Source organism: Eleutherodactylus coqui, chromosome 9 (assembly GCF_035609145.1).
Source record: "Eleutherodactylus coqui strain aEleCoq1 chromosome 9, aEleCoq1.hap1, whole genome shotgun sequence".
Classification (NCBI taxonomy): Eukaryota; Metazoa; Chordata; class Amphibia; order Anura; family Eleutherodactylidae; genus Eleutherodactylus; species Eleutherodactylus coqui.
The window spans coordinates 89,341,811-89,362,942 of NC_089845.1; the positions used below are offsets into that span (position 1 = coordinate 89,341,811).

At 42.9% G+C, this 21,132-nt stretch overlaps 1 protein-coding gene across 2 annotated transcripts in view; it reads right to left on the bottom strand.

Annotated features, from left to right (window-relative positions):
• Positions 1-21,132, bottom strand: part of OSBPL1A (oxysterol binding protein like 1A) — a 111,133-nt gene that overhangs the window by 49,868 nt on the left and 40,133 nt on the right. The window contains exons 1-2 of one of the 2 annotated variants that reach the window (XM_066578038.1): positions 20,161-20,251; positions 3,980-4,145 (exon numbers count right to left, since the gene is read on the bottom strand). Coding sequence is in view for 1 of the 2 variants with exons in the window: in XM_066578037.1 (XP_066434134.1) it covers positions 3,980-4,145 (166 nt within the window). In the remaining variant the exon portion in view is untranslated. Of the gene's footprint in view, positions 1-3,979; positions 4,146-20,160; positions 20,252-21,132 lie in introns of those variants that run through there. The other variant, XM_066578037.1, reaches the window with a different exon arrangement.

Here is a 21,132-nt window from a genome sequence, read left to right on the forward strand (position 1 = left end):
TAAAGTAGGCTTTGCACATTTAAGTATTTAGGCCATTGGAAGACTGATTTTCCCTTATTTAGATCTATACTGTATGTACAAGGGGGATAACAAATTAATGATGAGCTCCTGGACTAACTTTCAGTGGAAGAGAGGTTAAACGGTGTATTTGGGGTCATGAAAGTCCTTCTCAGATCATCATAACCTGTGGGGGACCTCTAGATCTGAAACCAAATGCTGTGCTTGTACCATTACTACTACTAGGTGTAAAAGACTCCAACTAAGGCCGGCTGCACACGAACGGGTATTTGTTGTGGAATCCGCAGTCGGAGTGCGCATGGAGGATCGACAGCAAATACCATTCAAAACATGCTATGGAAAAAAAACAATGCTTCTTCCTTCACACTTGCAGAAACGAATTGCAATTTTCACGAGCGGAAGGAAAAGTCGCAGTATGTTCTATTTTGCTGCAGGCTCCACGAAGACGGCTTCTATTGAAGTCAACGGAAGCCTTCCAACACGCAGCCCATCCACAATTGACAATTTACATTTCAGATAGGCCAAGAGTGCCTAGCGACGGTGCGGGAAAAAACAGATTAAGAAAAAAAACTAACAAAAAGAAAAAATTTGTACTGTGCATTACCGATGGCAAACCACTGCGGTCATCAGCAATACAGAAGAAAGCAGGTACGTGGGGTCGGTGGTCAGAGCCAGATTCGCTACGGGCTCCTGCATGCAAAATCTGACCAGTCCGTGTGCAGCCGGCCTAATGTGGGCTCTTGTAGTGCCAGTAGGATTGTAGTGTCATCTACTGTGAGTCTAGGAGAATTTTATCAGTACATATTGTTTCAAAGGTTCGTAAAGACACTTTTGGTACTGTTGTATCTTGATGCCACTGGAAGCTAGGCGTTTGACAGGCCTTAGATACAGGAACGCTCCTGTCACACCCCTAGCTCCCGATTGGCTGCGTTGTTGTCTAGGGAGCACAGCTCTGAGGCTGAGAGCAGTGTGGAAGGAGTTTGTGCTAGGATGGAGGGTTAGGGTTAGTTTCACTGTTAGGCTTACATTATTAGGTGCTCACTTGTCAAAGTCTCCAGGTTTATAGCAGAACTAAAAAACAAGCAACCATCGGCTTAAACAGACAATCCTTCATCTATTTGCAGGGAATGGAGGCTGGCGGCCCAAAGCTCCAAGCCTCCATTCACAGAATGGCTATCACTCCTGTGAAAAGTCCCAATGAGCCTGACAGTCGGCCCGTGTAAAGTTGCCTTAAGAGAAAGGTATACTGAACAAATGAGACTGCAATATAATACAACTGTATCAGTCTACTGTACCTTTTATATTGGCTCCTTTACATCTTAGCTTCATGTTCTTAATATGAAAACACCAATCCTTTACACCAGATTATGTGCATTATATCAGCATTTATGGGAGCCCATCGTGCACTTTTTGTTGCCCTCACTGATGGCAGCACACCGTAATGACAGACCTGCTGATCTCTGCAGTCCTTCAATTGTGGGATAAAATCCAGTGGTTTGGGAACTTCTCTCCTACTTAGAGCTGCAGAAACTAGTCCAGTTTATTCATGAGGTGTTACTAGTCCTGGCTACCCTTTGGCGGTTTTCTCAGTATGCAGTGTAATAGTTAGCGAACTGTCAATCATAGAAGATGGGCGGGGCTAGCAGCAACTGATGAATAAACTAGACTCCTCCCTTCCTGCAGGAACCAGCTGTAAGTTCTTAAAAACCACTACACATTACCCTATAGGTGACTAACCACTGAAATCAGCGTGTCACTATTTTATGCTGCCCTCAGTAAGGACACCATAAAGTGCACGACGGATTCCCTTTAATACAGATCAAAGAACAATTTCTGTGCCAGCAAATAAGATTTGAAAGTTGTGTTTTTAGGCACCAATCAACTCCTACAGAATTAGGGTGCTTTTACACGGAACGATTTAACATTCGCATGAGCGAATGACAGGGTTCACTCGAGGAGCCTGGTTATACAGGCAGATAAATAGTTCTCTCACAAATCGTTCACATTCACTGTAGCAGTGAATGAGAATGATGGGGACTTAAACCGAACGATTAGCGAACAAGCCAATGAGGATTTCCATGCTTACATGAAGTGAATGGTGAAAAATAAGCGAACAAAGTATCGTTCATCATTCAATCGTTGGCTATGTTTACACTGAATGCTTGGTCAAATGCAAACAACCCAGTAATTTCTTGAACAATAGTCGTTCTGTGTAAAAGGCACCTTTAGGCCGGTTTCACACACAGATAAGAAAAATCACACAGTTTTTAGCACAATGAGAGAGTGAGTGGAAACACAGAATTATGAAACCAATGATTTTCAATGGTTTCCTTTACATTTGCAATGTTTCTGCTGATGTGATGTTGCAAGAAAAAAAGCGAGGCACGTTCTATCTTTTTGTGATATCGCCCATTGTGTGCAAGGAGACTGGCGGCACCAGCGCCGGCCCCATTGAAAGCAATGAGAGACCCCCACAATCCTCTGCCGCAGTTGTGACAGCTGTGGCGAGGGGAATCCCCACGGGATTGAAGGGATTTCCTGTAGTGATGAGAGGCTGTTTTCACATGAAAATACCTCGCATCCACAGGGCTTTCACATGGTGGAAAGTGTGATATCGGCCCATCTGAAACTAGCCTTAGTCTATTACAGATTACTTCTGGAGGAAGTTTTTTTCCTGCATCAACACCTAAAGTGACCCCCACCACCCAGTCAGCAACTCAGACTTGATATACAAATCAGTACCTATGGGGGGGGGGGGGGGGGGAGAATGATTATCTGCTACATATTTTTCCTTAAACAGACCTAAAGAGAAGCCAAGGAGCAAGAGCTAAAAGGACAGAGCTGTGATCTTAGACAGTGCCTAGTCCAAAGTAGTCTGGCATATAACCCTTTGAGGCTGCAGAGGAGGGAGTGGGCGTGTCCCAGACCACTTCAGACTAGGCACTGCAGCTAAACTGTAGTCACCGGTCACAGCTCTGTACTAGTAGAGCCGAGCTAGGAGCAAGAGTGGAGGAAAAAATAAATAGGTCATCACCCCTGGTAAGTATTGACTTTCATAACAATTTCACACTTCTGATTGGAAGGTCACTTTAATATGTAGTACCACCCTCCTAATTAGAAAAAAAGATGTTCTACAGCAGCTGCAATGTGTATTATAAAGTTGTGTGTCCTAGCTGCTGTAAAATCAAATAAATACACACTTCTACTGTGGTAGACTTTCTAGGAAAGGATAAGGAAATTTCATATCAAATCAATAATGGACAGGAAGCTTCCCCAGTATAAGAAATCTATGCAGTCTGCTATAGAGTATTTGAACCCTCGGCTCGGTGACCTACAGTATATTTATAGCCATCGATCTACCCACCTCCCACAATACTACTTGATAGAAAAGTAGATCTCATTTACATGCAAGGATGGAGAACCTCCAAGAAGAGAACAGAAGATCTTGTACTTTTTACTTCTTTAGTTCTTTCTAGATTTGTCAGTTTTGTGCCAGAAACAAGTATAGCAACTCCAGAGCGTCTGGACTATGAACTGTCACATCAAGAAGGAATTATCCTGCAAGCTGACAACATTGTCCCTGGATGTAATGTATTACCCATAAAGTTTATTTAAAATTTCAAGGGCACTGAAAATGGAGAAATATAAAACCAGATTTGGAAAGGCAAACTGTTAAATTAACGATTCAGTGGGAACATGGAGAGCACTTGTATTGATTTTCTGTGTATTTCTGTCCTAACATGGAAAATGACCTTTAATCTGCCTTTATAAGCAATAAAATAAATAGGCAGTAACATTTATAATGTTTATCCTTGTATCACTACAGTCACCCTGATCCTAAATTGTGTCAAAGTGAAATCCGTGTGAAGGACAACGCACAGCAAGTACAGAAAATGCATCGAACAGAAGATAAAATGATGTAGAAGTTAGAGGAGATCAAAGAGGAGTTTACATCATCTACCTGAGACGGCATCATAGAAGTCATCCTCGCTGAGAATACTGTGGTGTGGAGGGGATCCTTTAACAAGAGACTGCTCTAATTCGTGGTGTTCAGTAGCCAATGTCTGTAACGCCTCTGATAAAATCTTACTTTTCTCTTGCTCATGTGCTAGTTTCAGATTTCTCGCCTGTATTGGAGTAAGAAAATTGCTGTGTTAGTTCATTACCTGCAGGGAAAATGAAGGAGACGGAAGAAAAACAAAAGGAAAAAAAAAAAGGTAAAAAGCAGTAGGATACATTAGTAAATGCTGTTTAAACCGTATTCTTTGGCCGTCCAATACCGTTCAGGTTTACCCAGCACTCACGCTTTATTAAAGAGGCTGTCCAGTTGTAAACCATTGATGACCAATCCTTAAAAAAGGCCATTTACACAAAACCACTGCCACCAAAACTCGTTCACAGAACGTAAATGCGAGATCATCATTACATTTAAAAGTAAACTAATATTGCATAATGGCTTTGCATTTAGTTTGTCGCTCAGTTTCAACCAGCATAAAAATCAAATTGCTTGTTTGCTGGCTACTTACTGCGTCTAAATCGCTCCCAGCTGTGCGTTTCACATTGAAATGTGAAGTGCTAAACGAGAAATAAGCGATACTCCAAAGTGATCCGCCTGTCCAAAACGCTCTGCACAAGCGCCAACAACTACCTTCAACGTCACTCGTTCGTGCAGATCAATTAGCCGACAGTGATCCCATGTAAATGGGGCATTAGAATAGGCCATCAATAGTAAAATTAGCAGGGGATCTGCCCCTGCTGATTGAAGTGAACTTTGCCTGTAATACCAAGTCGGACCACTGTAGTGAGAATGGAGCTGTCTACTTCTTGCAGAAATCCGCTCAATGAACAGCTGTTCAGTGGATTCCCAGGTGGCAGATCCCCAAAGGCCTACTTTTGATGGCCTATTCTAAGGATAGGCCATCCGTAATTTACAACTGTCAACCCCTTTAAGTGGTTCAGTGGTTCTGCTTTAGATTTCCAATATAAGCTTTATTTTACATTTAGGTTAGTTTAAATGGATGCAACATCTTCTCGATGTTCAATTATGCTTCTAGTTTTTGGATGAACTACAGAAGAGGGTGAAACATCTGCAAAGATCAATAAAGGTACACAAGCAACACGCATCACAATGGTCATCTGGACAGTCTGAAGTAATAGGATGCATTTTATATAGCACATTAATTACTCCCATTACTGCCTAAGGAAAAGTGAAACATCACAGACACAGATGCTATGCTGGCAGAGTTTAACCAGATTTAGTGGGGGGTCCTAACTTTTACAGTACTTTATAACAGAGGTGCAGCCAAGGATGCTTGATACCACTAGTTTAGTGCACCCAAGAGTAGAGTAGAATATGCATTCACAGGCTACAGCATGAGATGTACACGTAGGTGGTATTGGCTGCCATTCCTAGATACATATATATAAAGCACGACCACACACTTAAGTGATGTCCAGGGAATACTGCATAATTATTTGGATATCATTCCATTCTGCATATTACAACTTAGGTGTGTCCCACTTTTAGGTGTTTCGCTACAGGTAGCAGACAGCTCCATCTCTGTGCAGTTGGCTAGATTGGGGCAGGCTGTGTACGAAGTCCCCTTCACGTCCATAGGACTCAGGCCACTGCACAATGTACGGAGCCCTTTGCTTCCAGCAGCAAAACACATAGAAGTGGGACACCCCCTTTAACATAAAGACAAGCAATAATTTTCCAATAGACTGAAAATGACATCCACAGCACACCTTTAGGGCCCATTCACAAGGACATAAGCATTGCACTGGATCTTCTCTGGCACAACTCGCATTAGACAGCACATGGACATCCATCCATATGCTGTTTGATCCCCTTGGGCAATGTACATTGCATGGCCAATTCCATGATACAGACCAGAATAGGACATGCTGCGATTTCTTACCCAACTCGAAAATTGCCTATGTGAATAGTCTAATTGGCTATAATAGGTCCGTGTGCAGTCTGTGAAATACACAATAGCACACAGATGGGAAATACACCCATGTGAATGGGCCCTTAATTGGCTAAAAGCCCACTCAAGGCCTATGCCACAAATAGGTCTCCGCGGCCAGGCAACTTAGAAGGGCACGAAGAAAGAAAACAAACCTGCAAGCCTTAAGTTTGCAAGTTTAGCGTTTGACTGATCTTGTATAACTTATGATACCTGTAAAGCAAAATGATAGGACGTAATTATGCACTATGACCCCGTCACATGGTCTATATGCAAGTGCAGTGTAAGGCAGCCCCAACATAGCAAATGTAAATCACTGCTGTTGGATCGGTTTTATTCATCCCCAGTGGCAAACTAAACAACCATCCTGTTCTTTTTATGTTGTGGAGGCACAGTTTCCTACTACATGGCCTGTGCTGCATAAGGCAACCCCAGCAATGGCACAACTCTTTTTTTTTTGTTTGTTTGTTTTTAACCTTTTCTTTGCCATGTCAGTAAAGTGTCCCGATTAAAACCTCAATTTCTCATTTTCTCTTAAAAGGGAAGCCGTCAGCTTGAACAGGCTGTCCAAACATCATGCCTGCAGTTTGGACAACCTGTTCAAGCTGACAGCTTCCCTTTTAAGAGCAGGAGGAGTGGAGTAGATAGACATCTAGTTCTATGGGGAAAGATTTCGTATAAACTTGTATTTTATTCATTTATATCTCTGCTTCTTCTGAGCTGAGCAGTCCAATGGGCGGGGCTATCAGTGACTGACCGCTGTCTGTATGTAAAGTTATACACAGATAGCTGTCAGTCATTCATAGGCCCGCCCATTGGACTGTTCAGCTCAGAAGGAGCAGAGATATAAATGAACAAGCACCGGTTATATTGCATCTTTCCCCATAAAACTATGTATCAATCTGCTCAGCCCCTCCTGCTCTATAACATCATGCCTGCAGCTCGCCTAATGTTTGCCAGGGAATCTGTTGTGCAAACGGTTTAGGAATCTCACACACATGTAAAGTATCAAAACCACCAAATAAAGATCAAGTGAATATATAAAGATTTGTACAGGACAATAGATAAAGGGAGCTTCCAACTATAAAAGGGTGTTCTTTACCTCCTGTGATTACCTGGTGGACAAAATATGCAGATAGTATAGAGTGAAGGGTCAGAGGATCATTACTACATTTTGCATGCACCATTTTTCATAATCCCTTATTGTGTATAAGGCAAACAAACACATCCATAACAAAAGCCTTCTCAGTTTTGCTAAACCAGCAATTCTAACCGAAGACAAGAAGACTGCTTTACTACTGGTGCATAAAGTTGACTTAGAACTGCTCAGCAACTATCACACTATATCATTGAGCCTGAATAAAAGCTACTTCAGTTGGGAAAGAAAGTGGGTCAAGTAATATATATGCATGTTTATCATTTACATATTTCTCATGCAAGGAACAAAACATGTAGAAGTATTATAGCGAAGAACTCCCGCATATGTCCAGAGTTCGCACTGCTGGAAAACCCCCTATAATAAACTAGTTTAGGGTGGTGGTGTGCAAGACTACCTTCAGACCAAGCGCAACTGCTGCGGGCATTCTGCAATGGAAAACCCACAGCAATTATGCTGCAAAACCGAGTGGCTAGATCTGCACCGAAATGGTACGATTTGGCCTTGGTTTTTGTAGCAGATCCTTTTATCTCAGGGGTTGAATTGTGCAGCATAGACAGACATGCTGTGTATTCATTGCAGACGTTTTGCGAACATGAAGATTTTAGAAATCTGCTTCAGATTGCTTAAACTAAGTCTCTGCAGCGATTCCAGCAGCGGAAATTCCGCATTTTTTCCACATCCATCGTATCATATCTGACATCCAATCTAGAAATGGCCCAACAGGGTACTAGAGCCTCCATGCCCACTCATATCACAGCTTCCATCCAAGATGGAGATGGTACAATAGGGTACTAGAGCCTCCATGCCCACCCGTATCACATCTTCCATCCAAGCTAGAGGCGGCACAACAGGGTACTAGAGCCTCCATGCCCACCCGTATCACATCTTCCATTGAAGCTAGAGGAAGTAGAACAGGGTACTAGAGCCTCTATGCCCACCCGTATAACATCTTGCATTCAAGCTAGAGGTGGTACAACAGGGTACTATAGCCTCCATGCCCACCCGTATCATATCTTGTATTCAAGCTAGAGGATGTAGAACAGGGTACAAGAGCCTCCATGCCCACCGTATCACATCTTGTATCCAAGCTATAGGTGGTACAACAGGGTACTGAAGCTTCCCTTCAGGCGGCCAGTTTCTGCAATAAATTATCCTTTTGCTCAGATATTGTAATCACCGACTTACAGCAATGTTATAATGTTGTCACACGCAAAGTTTCATTTACTTCAGACAACTGCCACGTGCTTGATTTTTTGACAATGAGTGTATAACAATGTACTGTGTAAGAAAAGAATACAAATTGTAATTCTTTTATCATGAATACAGCTTGATTAAATTCAGTGATGCAGATTATGTGGTTGTCTAAAGAGAATCGGTCATGTCCTTTATGCTGCTTTCACTGCGGGTAGTATGAAGTAATAACAGACATACAGATTTTAGCAGTTTATAACTTTTGGGGTAAAGTACAATGGTGTTTAAGAACTTACAGCTTGGCCCTGCAGCTCCCATCAAAAGAGTAGTTCAGTTTATTCATGAGGTGCTGCTAGACCCACCTACTCCGATTGGCAGTTATCGCTAAACAGAGTAATCACTGGAAAAATCACAAAGGGTGGGCGGGGCTGGCAGCATCTCATGAATGAACTGGACTCCTCCATTCCTGGGATCTGCAGGAACAAGCTGTAAGTTCTTATAAACCACTACACATTACCCTATAAGTCACAAACCGCTGAAATCAGCATGTCTGTCACTACTTTTTTTATATCCCTGGATTCAGTGGGTCAGTCACTTTGAGCTCATAAGCTTAGCTTATAAGGCTAAAGTACCTAACAGTCTCTTTAAGGAGGGCAATTCTACTCTGGACTGGCTGGAGATCCTCTCTGAAAGCCCTCCATTCTTCATCAATTGCCCTGGTAATACTAGGCATCACCCAGATTAGTACACACCTGAATGCCATCTGTTGATGGAAGCACCAGATAAAACAAGAGGTCCCATACCACAAACCTCCGGTCAAGGTACAGCAACACAGAAAGGAACCTCTAGAGACGGGAAAGCCCAGGATCTGCTGAGGGAGACCAGATTATAATTCCACGCTTACCTAGTGGCTCCCCGTGGAGATTTAGGACCCTTTTACACAGACTGATAAATCGTTTGGTGTACATGCACGCCCTGATTGAATGATGAACAAGCCTGTATAAATAGGCAGTTGCTCACAGATGAATGGCTGCCTGTTTTAAGGTCCATTTAGATTGGACGAATGTTGGGCAAACTATGCCCGACACTCATCCCCACACATACTCTCTCTCCACGCTTTCCGCCACCCCTGTTCACTGACTTAACCCCTTGAGTGGCGGGTTTCCTACCACCCTGTCGTGCCCACCAGGGCAGGTTTTTTTAAATGGTCTAATCATTGAATTTCAACTAATTTTGCAGTTGCGTCTCAAGAGCCATAACTTTTTCATTTTTCCATTGACATGGCCATATAAGGGCTTGTTTTTTGCGGGACAAGTTGTGATTTTTTAAACAGGGGGGAGGAAAAAAAGAAATGGGGAAAAAAAGAAAAAAAGGGGCCATGTCATTAAGGGGTTAAATAATGTATTAACTTCCTTCTCTGGGTCATTACGACTGATGGATACCACATGTGTGATTGTATTTTTGATTTTTTACAAAGTAAAGGGAGACAAGTGTTTTTATTATTTTTTTATAATTTTTTTTTAAATTTTTTAATTTTTTTTGTCCCTTTAGGGGACTTCCACAGGGACCCATCAGGACCCCTGATCACATTCCGGGGGTCCGATGGTGACAGCCCTTTACATGCTGCAGTGACAGCCCTTTACATGCTGCAGGCACATAGACTGCAGCATGTAAAGGGTTAACACAGCAGAGATCGGAGGTTCTCTGATCTCTGCTGTAAGAGCTAGTACCTAGCTGTCCTCTGACAGCCAAGCACCAGCTCTCCCTGCCACAGAGACCATCGGCTTGCTTCTGACAAGCCGATGGTCTCTATGGCAACCTGTAAACAAAGCAGGAGATTGCCGGCATATCGGCAATATCTTCTGCTGGTTTTTCAAAGCCCTTGCTTTGTTCTCTGTGGGTCTGTGCAGGCAGAGCACACTGCCACAGCTTGTGGCATTGTGCTCTGCAGCTCCCATAGTGATACATAGCCCGGAAATCTTCCGGGCTATGTCGCTATGAGCAGTGGAGCTCGTCCCGGAAAATTTCCGGGCGTGTCACTCAAGGGGTTAACATTGAGGATCGTTTAGTACTGAACGGCCAGTATTAGCTCATCGTCCATGCTGCATAAAGGGATGGACGATGAGCTGATCGCTCAGTGTAAATAGCAGCCAATTAGGAGTGAAATCTCCTGCAGTCTCCCCGCCCCCCTACTGGCCGCTCTGTGAGCGAACCAGAGCTACTACCTCCCCTGCAATAGCACGGGAGCGAGGACACACAGGGACGAACATCGGGCATAGTTTGCCCGACATTCATACCATCTAATTGGACCATTACTGTGAATGGAGGTGGACAGGCCAGAGTGATACCTGGCCCACTCCACCTCCATTCATCGAGCGATGCTCGTTCCTGTATAAAAGCATAAGTGCGATTATGGCTGAGACGACCTATAAGGCATTTGTGCCCGTCAGGTTGGCCCATGTAAAAAGGACCCTTACACTGGACAGGTAACATCATACTATTGAGTTTTGGAGTGAGGCCCTGTAGTCCGCCACCTTTAGAAAGAGTAGAGGTAGTCAAGCAGCAGCTTCCTCAGCATTTTCCAACCTGGCCTACAGACAGGAGACTGGAACACCCTCCACCTTCTCAGTTCCTGCCTTTAAAAAATGGGGTGGGGAGAGGAGTCATGGGCAAAGGCCTATACATTAACCCACAAAATAAACATGTCCAGCAAGCTACAAGAATTAAACTATAAAATCTTAACGCGTTGGTACCAGACACCTGCGAGATTGGCGAGAATATTCCCCCAGTATCCGGATACCTGCTGGAGATGCAAGACGGGAACTGGAACACTCACACACATCTGGTGGGGGTGTCCACTGATCTGACCTCTTTGGCGGGAGATCAACTCCCTCTACACCGCAATTAGTAGAAATCAAATACAGCTAACTCCTGAGATTGCATTACTTTCAATGTTCCCGGGCTCCCAGAAGCAAGCAAAAGGTTCTCTATTGAGATTTTTCATTCAGGCAATGCGCCTGGTAATCCCAAAAAAATGGAAATCATCAACTCCCCCCTCCAGGCTAATGTGGTTGGAGGAGTTAGATCACAAAATATATGGAGGAGCTTTGTGCCAGAGACGAGACGAAACTAGACAATTTCCAAGCCACCTGGACGCTATAGAATCAGTTCCGTTTCTCCCAAGACCTAGGCCCATGGCTAGAAAGGGGGTCACTCCCAAACACAACCAATGACCCTTCGGATACCACCAGACCCTGAAAACGCAACCCTCAAATCAAGAGACGAGATGACTTCCCCCCCCCCCCCCTCCACCCTTCTCTCGCCCCTGACCAAGCCTCCCCCCCCCACTCTCAACATTCCAGCCCTCTTTACTTCCCCCCCTTCTTTCCTCGATCTTTCTTCATAAGAAGCTGTTATATTAGACATGTTTAAGTTTTCCTTTTCTCAGTCTAACCAATCTGTAACTGAAGCTAGAGATACCAGAAATTAACCTGAGAAGTTACAAGCTATAAATGTTGATAGCATCAGAGTTCATACTTATATTTAAAAAAAAAAAGGCTGTTTCAAAGAATAAGACAGAAAATTAGACAAAGGAAAACAATTGAGGTTAACGTAAAAATGTTTATTTGATGAAAATGTTACCACAATTTTGTAACTTTCATATCTGCATAACAGACAAAATAAACTTTTGAACCATAAAAAATGGGGTGGGGAAAGGGCAAATTCCTTATGGGTTTAACTTTTATTTTTATTTATTCTGTTTCTATAGCTAATGGAGGGCTTGTTTTTTTTTTATTGGCAAAATTGTATTTTTCAACGGTACCATTTAATGTACCACATAATTTACTTGAAGTAAACTTAAGTTTCCAAAAGGGACTGAAATTGAAAACTCAATTCCGGGTCTGTTTTCTTTCCACAGCGTACATACTGCTGCAAAAAAATGACATAACACTATTCTTTGTAAAAAGGATAAGTCTGGCAGCATGCAGTATTCAAAAGATACTTAAGGAAGGCCATAAGGCCGAAAAGTTGCTGTTAAGTTGGTGATGGGGCAATAAATCATTTGGATACTACATCCCTACATGCTGCCAGACTTCTTTTTACACGGATCTTCATTGGAGTTTTCTGGTTTGAACTCCTTTCCTGGCTCCTGCATTCGCTGGCCTGACCCAGTGTGGGGTAGTATTCGGTGCTGCTGATACAAGCTTTTTTACATTTATAACACTATGCTTTGAGACTGTGTGATTACGAGGATATCAAATTTATAGAGTTATACTTTTGCTGTACTATGGAAAAAAATTAAATTTTCGGGTTCCCGGTCCCCATCTTCTATTTTTTAAAAGACATTTTGACAGCCATAGGTTTATTTCTCCATTGGCATACTTGTGAGGGCTCATTTTTTGTGAGATGTCCTGTACTTTCCATTGGTACCATTTTGAAGTTTATGTAACTTTTTGATCACCGGTTACATTTTTTTCTTGGAGACTGAGTGACCAAAAATGCATAATTCCGGAATTTTCTTTTTCTGATGACCTTCACCACGCAGGATAAAATTGTTACTTTGATAGTTCGGACTTTAATAGACCCTGCGAAACAAAACATGCTTTTATTTTTTATTAATTTATGGGAAAAGGGGGTTTTCCCTTTAACTTCAACTTCCTTTTTTTTCCAATTGAAAAGTTGTTTTTTTTTACCCATGTTCAGATTTTTTTTGTCCCCATAGAGAATTTGGACTTGCAATAGTTTACATGCCTTCAGATGCATGTATTCATAGCAGCCATGCAAGGGGGAAGGGGGGGGGGATTAGGGACCACCGAACAATTCAGGTATTTAAATGCTGCTGTCAGAATTGACGGCAGCATTTAGAGGATTAACAGCCATGATCAGTGGTAACCCTAGTAAAAAGTTACTAAAAAAGTTATACAATACATTGTATGTTTCTTAAACTAGTGCGATTAGAAAATACAACTCATCCCGCAAAACAAACAAGGCCTCATATGGCTAGGTAAAAAAAAAACAAAACAAAAAAAAAACAAAAAAAAAAACAAAAAAAAAAAACACTACAGCTCTTGGTGAATTTGTTGCTGAATACTTGAAACCACAGTTCTTAGTTACGGAGGGGCTCCCAGCAGTCAGATTCCCACTTATCTGTAAGGTTTCCCCCTTTCTTGTAAATAGGAGAAAAGGGGGTTTTCCCACAAAAGTTAGTTAATGCTCACATAGGCTAACCAATAGGGAGTTAAAGGGGTTGTCCTGCGAAAGCATGTGGGGTTATATACTTCTGTATGGCCATATTAATGCACTTTGTAATATACATCGTGCATTAATTATGAGCCATACAGAAGTTATTCACTTACCTGTTCCGTTGCTAGCATCCTCGTCTCCATGGTGCCGTCTAATTTCAGCGTCTAATCGCCCGATTAGACGCGCTTGCGCAGTCCGGTCTTCTCCCTGGTGAATGGGGCCGCTCGTGCCGGAGAGCTGCTCCTCGTAGCTCCGCCCCGTCACGTGTGCCGATTCCAGCCAATCAGGAGGCTGGAATCGGCAATGGACCGCACAGAGCCCACGGTGCACCATGGGAGAAGACCCGCGGTGCATCCTGGGTGAAGATCCCGGCGGCCATCTTGGTAAGGTAAGTAAAAAGTCGCCGCAGAGCGGGGATTCGGGTAAGTACTAAACGTTTTTTTTTTTAGCCTATGCATTGGGTTTGTCTCGCGCCGAACGGGGGGCCTATTGAATAAAAAAAAAAACGTTTCGGCGCGGTACAACCCCTTTAAGTCCACTGCACCCAGAAATGCACAGGATGTAAAACAAAACGTGATTCATTAGACGGTCTCCTTCATCCATGGTTGACTGGTACAGCACTGATACAGGCACTTTAGGAGACATACAGAAGTTGGCAAGGACACTTCAACCAGAGCCAGTAAGAAGGTTGTCCGCAATATGTGCTATGGTAAAGGCCCATTTACACGGAGTGATGATCGCTCAAAATCGCTAAAAAGCGATCGTTGCGTCTTACATGTTACGGTTAAATGAAGAAATCAGTTGATGGAAACAAGCTTACATACTACAAATAGGGCGATACAGAAGGTAAAGCAGGTTGCAATCCCTGCCATCTGTAATCAGTTAGTAGGACAGGGAGCATGTTATCAGTGGGAGTACAGAGGGGTTTGGTTTAGGAGATGTGGTATGCCTCCATGAAGTGGTGCATTTTTAGGGCATGGGCTGAATTTGTGTGTGTCGGGGTTTGCCCGGATAGTTTTAGGTAGCGCATTCCAGACGACTGGTGCTGCTCTGGAGAAGTCTTGGAAGCAGGAATGAGGGGTTCGGGTTAAAGGGGCACTTAGTCTGATTTCGTTAGCGGAGGGCGCAGGCTGGGTGATGGATTGAGATGAGGGAAGCAATGTAGGGCAGTGTGGTGCTGTGGAGGGCTTTGTGGATGAGGGTGTCGACTTTAAATTGGATTCTGTATTTGATGGGCAGCTAGCGCAGTGACTGGCACAGGGCAGAGGCGTCTGAGTAGTGGTTGGGCAGGAAGAGGAGTCTGGCTGTTGCATTCAGGATGGATTGGAGATGGGGAGTGGAGGGGGTGGGAAGAGTCTGGCACAGGGGAGGCTGATCAGCTGAGAGTTGCAATAATCGAGCCGAGAGTAGATGAGGGCAACAGTGAGCATTTTTAGCGGGTCCATAGTGAGAAATGGGTGGAGTCTTGCGATGTTCTTGAGATGTAGCTGACATGTTCGGGTGAGAGATTGGATTTAGGAGGTAAAGGAGAGATCGAAGTTAAATATAACCCCAAGGCAGCAGGCGTGCTGTCTGGGAGTTATGGTGGTGCCTGGGAGTTATGGTGGTGCCACATACTGAGATGTAGATGTCAGGATGAGGTCGGTTAACAGAGGGCAGAAACACCAGGTGGTCATTTTTTGAGATGTTCAGTATTTGGTAGAGAGAGGACATAGTGTTAGAGACAGCAAACAGTCAGTGGCATTCTGAAGGAACGGTTCTGTGATGTCACAGGAAGAGGTGCATTAATGGGTGTCGTCAGCATAGAGATGGTACTGAAAGCCAGATCTCCTGATGATTTGTCTAATAGGAGCTGTGTAGGTGGAGAAGAATGTATGTTGTGTAGTAACAAGAAAGTGGCCATCCCTTTATCTTGTATCCCCCAAAGGAGGTGGTCTTTTAAATAGATATAAGGAGGGAGGCTCCTTGTTTAGTTCCCCTGTTATTAGCCAACTTGGAGAGTTGCTAACAAAAAACAGCTTACCATGGCGGACCTAGCCTATGTATTATTAGTTTGAATGGCATGCTTGAAATACTACACTTCCATCATAATGATCACCAGAGCTAATCGTCGAGTGGGCTTCAGTCACTAAGACAGCCCCTTAAAAACGTAATTTATCTAACATTAATATGCATGTATAAGTTTGCTTTTAAGGGTCGTTCCATTTTGGGTATACATATCCAGTCATTATGTTATGCAGAATATGTTGAAAGAGCATCTTTAGGATTAAACATACCGGACGCAGAGATCACATTACTGTGCAGCCTCTCAGAGGACAGTGCTCATTTTCCAGATACATGAAATGCTTTGGGTTCCACTCAGCAACTACTAGTGCATACTTCACTAGTCCCACTCATGACCTCCACCCACCAGTAATGGAGGAGGCTCTGCTTGACAAAAGTCTCACTATACTGAGTCAAGTAAACCGCACAACACTGATAACCACTTAATACAAAAGCACAATTGTATAGCTACTTAGTGCTTTATATAATGAAACATTATAACGGCTCCTGCCGAGAGCCACCATGTAGCAATGTACAGAGAAAAGGTCATATTCCAAGAAAGATGGACTGAGGTTTCCCTTCAGCAACCTGGACTCTGTAGAGTAATCTGCATTGGGCGCTGCACAAAAAAGGTAGAAAATAAGTGAAAATACAGAAGAGCTATAAAAAGATTTACTGCATACATTCTAACAGAATATTGAGATCATTCAGTATGGTAGCAATAAAAAGGGAATCTGTCACCAGTTTTATACTGCCCTATGTAAGAGCAGCATAAAAGTACTGTAGTTACAACAACCCGATTCTAGCACTCACTTTTTTTCTTGCAGCTGCTAAAAAAACAAACAAAAAAAAAACAAACACTTTTTTAGCTGCGGCACGAGCTACAAGTCCTTGTATTAACGAGTGGCAAATTTCCCCCACAACTGCTCGATAACTTTTCCCCTATATTGTACTCCAACTAACAGCTGTACATCTTGGGGAGGTTAGCTGGCAGCTCATGAACACTCAGGTACACATCATTGAGAGGACTTCGCTGTTTAGCAGGTTTCGGACATGCCGAGCATCGATTTTATGCAAGCTGCAGCAAAAAGAAAAGGAAAAAGAAAGAGTGTCTGGACTTAAAGCAACATAAGACCTGGTGACAAATTCCCTTTAAAACAGTCTTCCCATCTCTAGGGCAGAGTGTGTAAATACACTCTTGCACGGTGTTCATCAGAGGGGTCTTCTCGTCTAAAAGTGATGGCCCATCCCTAGGGCATGACATTACTTTATGATCCATGAGCTCAGACCCTGAAACCCCCACCAATCCAGAAAATGAAGGGGTTGCATTAATTCGTGCTGCATTGCCTTCTGAGTTTTCCCTGCAGAGTGGCATTCCCATTCACCCACTATCCAGGGATCTGCAGCTGGCCCCCATTACTTAAGTGGAGCTGTGCACAGTGGGTGGCCAGAGCAATGCTGCGCAGGGAAAGACTGAAGAGGCCCACAGGATCAGTGGGGTCACCAGGGGTTAGACTTCCACCAAAATAATATCTCCTAAAGACATGCAAGAACTTTGAGATGGGAACAATCCTCTAAAAATCATGCAAGGATGTACACACACACACACACACACACACACACACACACACACACACACACACACACACACTTTTAGCCACGTTTTGGCCTTGATTTTGATGCTCCCATCTCATAAAGTATTGCTAGGATATGCCATCACTTTGATTGGTAGCTGTCTGACCCCTGAGGTCCCCACTAATCTTGTGGGCCCCTCTACAGTCTTTCCCTGCACAGCAGGGCCCCAGCCATTCGAGGGGGGTCAGCTGAAGTTTCCCTGGACAGCAGGTGGATGCAAGTACCGCTGTGCAAGGAAAAGTGAAGGGGGTGAAGTGCTGATTTTGAGCTGCGTCACCTTTTTCTGATCAGTGAGGTTTGAGGTTGAAGCCCAGCAATCATAAAGTGATGCCATTCCTTAGCGAAATGCTATTACTTTATAAGATGGGACCGTACCTTTAATAAAAGCTGTTCAAGCCTGTATTCTCACACACCATTCGTGGTGGGTTTTGGCCGTGACTTTCATGTATAGTATTTGCCTTGTAAAATATTTTTTAAAAATGCTTTAAAAAAGTTGCGTCATAAATCCCACCAAAAACAGCACTTGTGGAATTCTACCCACAATTAGTGAACATAGGTAATTAAAACGCTAAGTTCTTGTGTGCCCTCCTGAAGGGAAAGTCTACTGGAATAAGCCACAAACTATTCAAGAAATTACTGCAGTGATGCCGGGCATGCTTGCCAAAACGTTCCGTAATATGGAACGTAGGATTTAGACATGCTTGACCACAAATGGAGGACATTTCCAGCATGTCATAAGGGGTTCCTGATTCTCAATGAGTAAGGTAGGTCTTGACTAAAATAATCCCTTCCTGTCCAAGGACGTAAAATGTACACACTGGCCAGGAAGGGGTTCCTGCGAATGGACGGAAATTTCCATCCTATGGAGGGCACGAGCTCAGAAGCTGAGCCTGCGCCATCTGCAGCGTGAACCAGCTGTGACTGGGACAGTTAACCACTTACTTGATGCGATCCATGTTGATACGGGCATGTAAAGTGTTCACAGACAAAAAGGGCACTCCCTTTGTGATGTCATCAGTCCTCCACCATGTAATAGTGGAGGGCCGATAGGTTGCCATTGAGACACCAGACAATGGCTTCTGGGTTTGCCATGCACTATGACCACTATGAGAAGCAATAATACTTTGCAGTACATAAGTACTTTAATATATTAGTGCAATCATAGCATCGCAGGTTCTAGTCCCCTACAGGGACATAAAAATATTTTTAGAAAGAAAAAAAAAAACAAAAACGACAAGACTTCACAAAGCTCAGTCATTGGAGAAAAAAAAAACTGGAAAAAACCTACTCTAAAGTTTGGGTTCTCAATTGTACAAACCCACAGAAAAAAAGAAAAGAAAATTGTGCCCTTTATGCTCCAGGATTAACGCTATAAAGAGAAAAACAAATAGCCAAATTGGAGTTTTCTCCCTGTTCACCAAAAAATAAAAATTAATACATTATATGTACCCAAGAAATGGTGCCAATATAAACTACAATTCACCCAGCAAAAAAACAAGCCCTCATACGGTCCTATTGTCTGTGGGGAAAAAAGTTATGGTTTTTGAAAAGTGGAGATGAAAAATAAAAAAAAAATTAAAAAATTATCACATCCTTAGGTCTAAAATAGGCCATAGTCACTAAGGGGTTAAAGTGTGGTCATAAGGCCAGTGTCACAAGAAAGTTTTGTGCTTGCAATACACAGAATAGAACCCATTGATTTTATAGGTTCGTTCTCATAGATTTCAGGAGCAATTCAGTCGTGCAGAAGAAATACGCAGCATGCTTCGACATTTGCGCAGGCAAAGAACACATCTTGAACTCATTAAACCAATTGTCCATCATTGCGTGTTTCTATGAGAGCTCAATTGCACATGCAAAAGAACTACAGTAAAAAAACATGCAAACACCCAATGTCCATTCAGCAAAAACGCAAGGCGCAAATTTTGCATCCGCTTGTATGACACGGGCCTCAGTTTTAGCTGATTTTTCCAGGCTTGTAGACTACTATATGGGTATTGGCTATACTGCAGAAAGTCATTTTGTTAAAAACCCTTTGCTAGTACTTCAATATATTTTATATGGGAAACTACCCATCTGATTTTTTCAAGCAGAGTCGATGTACAGGAGCGGAGTAGGTCATGTCATCATGGGATGTGTTAAGTGAAAGATGTGTTATCCTACAGAACCGCAAGAAATCCTACCGTGTTATTTTGCATTATGACACTGCATAAGAACTAAGTAAAATGATAAAGTCAACTCTGCACACAGAGGCACTTGTGAAACCCACTGCCAGTGTCAAATAAATCAGCCTTCTTAAATCCCTCCATGCATATTCACAGGTTTGTGCGTTAACGAGAAAAGATCATCTTGTAAAAAAAAAATTTAAAAAAATGTACACATCTTGGGAAAATCTTCCCTTAACCCTTGCCTGCCGATGCCTCAGCTTCTATTGGTTTTCTCCTATTGTGCATATATTTGTAACAACTTATGAATAGTTCCTTTAATTTGTGCATCGGGCTAAGCACTGAGCCCTGCAAGGTCAGAAGTGCACATTTGGTACGTGTGACAGCGTATAGTGGGTGTCATCAGGACTAATCCATGGAGATCATCCTTAAAACCCTTTCCACGGGTACAGATAGTGTATGCAGCATGCTTTTATAGACCTATCAAGGACCCTTTATAAAGATACTATGTCCAAAACCAGCAAGTTACCTTCAGATCAAAAACAAATGTTTTTATTGCAATGCTTTTCAATGTTCAGGAATTCTCCTATGTGCCTAGAGCACTAGAAGTATCTAATAACTACTGTACGTTCAGTGCCCCTGCCAGCTGTCATTACAGTACCCGCATACTATACGACACAAGCTATTATTACATCCATAGGCACAAATAAAGGGCACAGCGATGCATGCACGTTACCTCTCAGATGGGATGCTTCACTCTTCTCCTCGATTCCACCTCCAGTAGTTTCCCCAGCAGTATCCTATGCACCGCTATGTGTTGGCCAGCAATTTCCCTCCCTAATCCTCATCTCAGCAGGAAAAAAAAAAAAGCCGAAATATAAAAAAAAAACTCCGTTGCACAGAGCACGAGCAGCTGCATGGGAAGGTAGCACAATGTTCTTTCCTGCCAGCAAATCTTTACATGTAAGCAAATCTGCTATTGGTCTCACTGCACAACTTCTATTGGCTCCTTCTGTCCTCTGTAATTGGCCATTGTGTTTATTCCCTCAGTAAACTCCCAGGCTAATACGGCTGTTCAGTGTGGTGTGCTGGAGTGCGCTACATTTCATGCTTCCCTATGTGGAAAACCTAGCCAAATATTTAACACTTGATAAGACACGGAGCTGCAATTTTAATAGCTAAACACTTAAGATATTGATTAGTTTAATATACAGTATCTGCAAACGAAGCCATATACAGTGAGCCTACAGCAAAATTACAATAGATAGGTACTGTAGACCATGCCCTGATTAATATGCTATATATAATATACTAGGGAACTGATTTGTTACAAACCCCTAATGCAATTATATAAAGGTCTATATCAAGGACTTTTCCTATTGATCTCTATGTAAAAAAAAGTTACACACACACAGAAATACTTTTTGTGGACAACTCCTTTACTTCCAAAAAGTGTGGCATGTATTGTCTACAAACAGGATAGGCGATAAATATTTGATTGCTGGGGGTCTGACCGCTGGGACTTCCGGGGGTCATGAGAACAGTGCACCCCCTCCCCATGAGAATAAAGCAGTGTGCATACCATCCCATTCATGGTCTGTAGAAATAGTCCCATAGAAGTCAATGCAGTGGTAATTACACATTCACACCACAACTCCGTTCTCCCAGGGGGACTTAAGGGTTTACCAAGCGGTTGGACTCCCCCAGT